Below are 2,190 nucleotides of genomic sequence, written 5' to 3'. Positions count from 1 at the left end.
GCTGGGCCATTAGAAAGAAATGACCTAAGAAACAAGGTAACCTGTTGCTATCTATCAACACTCAACAGTAACCCAACTTTCTGGGCATCATTTTCCTATTTAAAACTCATGTTTCCCCAAGTCTATACTGCAATCATTCATATAGATTGCAATATTTTTCTCTATAACTAGCAAGTGGTTAAATAGCTTGAACGCTAGACATCAATGGGTGTGATCCTTTTACTTACATTTATCAGTACTAATGTACTTATTTTGCATTTGAAATTCTCCAATGCCCTTGAAAGCATTAGTCCATCAGAATCTATGGGTGATGGAAAGACATTGGTCTCCAAAGAGGGAACCTTTGAGCTGGGTTTCTTTAGTCCTGGCATTTCGAATAACAGTTACTTGGGAATATGGTACAAGAATATCCCACTTAGAACCATTGTCTGGGTGGCAAACCGGCGCAATCCTATCAATGGTACTTCTGGCTTGTTGAAGATAGACGACACAGGAAATCTTGTACTTCTCATCAAGAACAGTAATGTTGTTGTTTGGTCTTCAAACTCGACAATAAAAGCTCAAAGTCCAATAGTACAACTTCTGGATTCCGGCAATCTGGTCTTAAGAGACAAACAAGATGCAAATACTGGAATCATATGGCAAAGTTTCGACTATCCGTGTGATACACTGTTGCCGGGAATGAAGCTCGGATGGGACTTAAAGACAGGATTTGATCGGCGTCTATCATCTTGGAAAAGCCCGGATAATCCATCTCCTGGAGACTTTACATGGACACTGGAACTTCAGAGTAACCCTGAGGGAGTGAACTGGAAGGGATCAAATAAGTACTACAGAAGTGGGCCATGGAATGGCATTGGATTTAGTGGTGCCCCAGAGATAAAGGCCAACCCACTTTTTTATTTTAATTTTGTCTCAAATGACCAGGAGGTGTATTATTCATATGACCTTAAGGATCCATCTGTAATCACGAGGATAGTCTTGAACCAAACTACCTATCATCGTCAGCGATTCACATGGAGTGAAGATACTAAAAGTTGGATTCTTTATGCTTCTGTCCCAAGAGATTACTGTGACAATTATGGTCTTTGTGGTGTAAATGGAAATTGCATTATTAGTGCGATGCCGGTCTGTCAATGTTTAGAAAAATTCAAGCCTAAGTCAGTAGAGGCATGGAACACAATGGACTGGTCTCAAGGATGTGTGCGAAATAAGGAATTAGAATGTCAGAAAGGAGATGGATTCATCAAACTTGATGGGCTCAAGGTGCCGGATGCTACACATTCTTGGGTCAACAAAACTATGAATCTCAAGGAATGCAGGGCTAAATGCTTACAAAACTGTTCCTGTACGGCATATACAAATTTAGATATTAGAGGAAGAGGCAGTGGCTGTGCTATTTGGTTTGGCGATCTGATAGATATTAGACAAGTTCCAATTGGAGGCCAGACACTATACGTTCGATTGCACGCTTCAGAAATAGGTATGTGGTTGCTATAATTTTCAGTATTCCATGAGCATGTGAATAAGCCACTGAAGTTAACCACTGTTTCCTTGATCACAGCTTCTTTGCTTCAGTTTTAGCAGAATTCTAACTATTCTTCATTTTGCAAATGACCATGAAGAGGCAAAAGCTAAACCTAAGATAAGGATTGCAGTGATAACCACAGTTACCATTGCCGTGGTCTTGGGGATGCTCATGGCCATCTATTACATCCGCAAAAGCAAGGCAAAGCCCGCAGGTAAGTTAATCAGACCGATCGCTATCTGTCACTAGATTTGTGACCATTTGGTATTCTTTCAATTTCTTTTAGGGTTACGAGTGTATAGATAGAATTAGATTGAACAATAGATCACTGCGAGATTGATACGTGGGATTTTTTTTTTTAATTTATAGCTAGCGTAATTTTTAATTTATTTATTAAATAGGGTTAATATTTTTATAGAAGTTTTTAAAAGATCTATTTCATATAAAGTTAAAATTTCATACAAATTAGAGATTGGGAAGATCTTGTTATTTTGTAAATTACTATTTAGGAATTGTTATAATTTTCTAGTTGATTTATAATTTTTTATTTTTATATAGTTTAGAACTCTTGTATTATTTTTTAAGTTTTGTTTACAATGTTTTTTCTAGTGTAAATATGATTATTTAACTTGTATTTCAATTAATAACTTAAACAGAAAATA

The 2,190-nt window shown here is 36.8% G+C and overlaps 1 protein-coding gene across 3 annotated transcripts; it reads left to right on the top strand.

Annotated features, from left to right (window-relative positions):
• The first annotated feature begins 159 nt into the window (after positions 1-159).
• Positions 160-1,925, top strand: LOC105119427 (G-type lectin S-receptor-like serine/threonine-protein kinase At4g27290). 3 transcript variants are annotated; one of them, XM_011017567.1, is made up of 3 exons: positions 160-973; positions 1,019-1,483; positions 1,626-1,925. In XM_011017567.1, exons 1-3 carry the CDS (start codon positions 205-207, stop codon positions 1,775-1,777), a joined length of 1,386 nt encoding a protein of 461 aa, XP_011015869.1. In that variant the 5' UTR covers positions 160-204; the 3' UTR covers positions 1,778-1,925. The 3 variants fall into 3 exon arrangements, with proteins under 3 accessions (XP_011015869.1, XP_011015870.1, XP_011015868.1); XM_011017568.1 differs by having other exon boundaries at positions 1,565-1,644; XM_011017566.1 differs by having other exon boundaries at positions 160-1,483.
• The last annotated feature ends 265 nt before the right edge of the window (positions 1,926-2,190 follow it).

Source organism: Populus euphratica, unplaced genomic scaffold (assembly GCF_000495115.2).
Source record: "Populus euphratica unplaced genomic scaffold, PopEup_1.0 scaffold2921.1, whole genome shotgun sequence".
Taxonomy (NCBI): domain Eukaryota; kingdom Viridiplantae; phylum Streptophyta; class Magnoliopsida; order Malpighiales; family Salicaceae; genus Populus; species Populus euphratica.
The sequence above is the reverse complement of the archived record's forward strand: the minus strand, read 5'-3'. Positions and strand labels throughout refer to the sequence as shown.

Coding starts and splice junctions, on each gene's coding strand:
- LOC105119427 (XM_011017566.1), top strand. CDS start 205: ATGGGTGTGATCCTTTTACTTACATTTATCAGTACTAATGTACTTATT. Junction 1,484..1,625: donor ATTGCACGCTTCAGAAATAG/GTATGTGGTTGC, acceptor ATGACCATGAAG/AGGCAAAAGCTAAACCTAAG.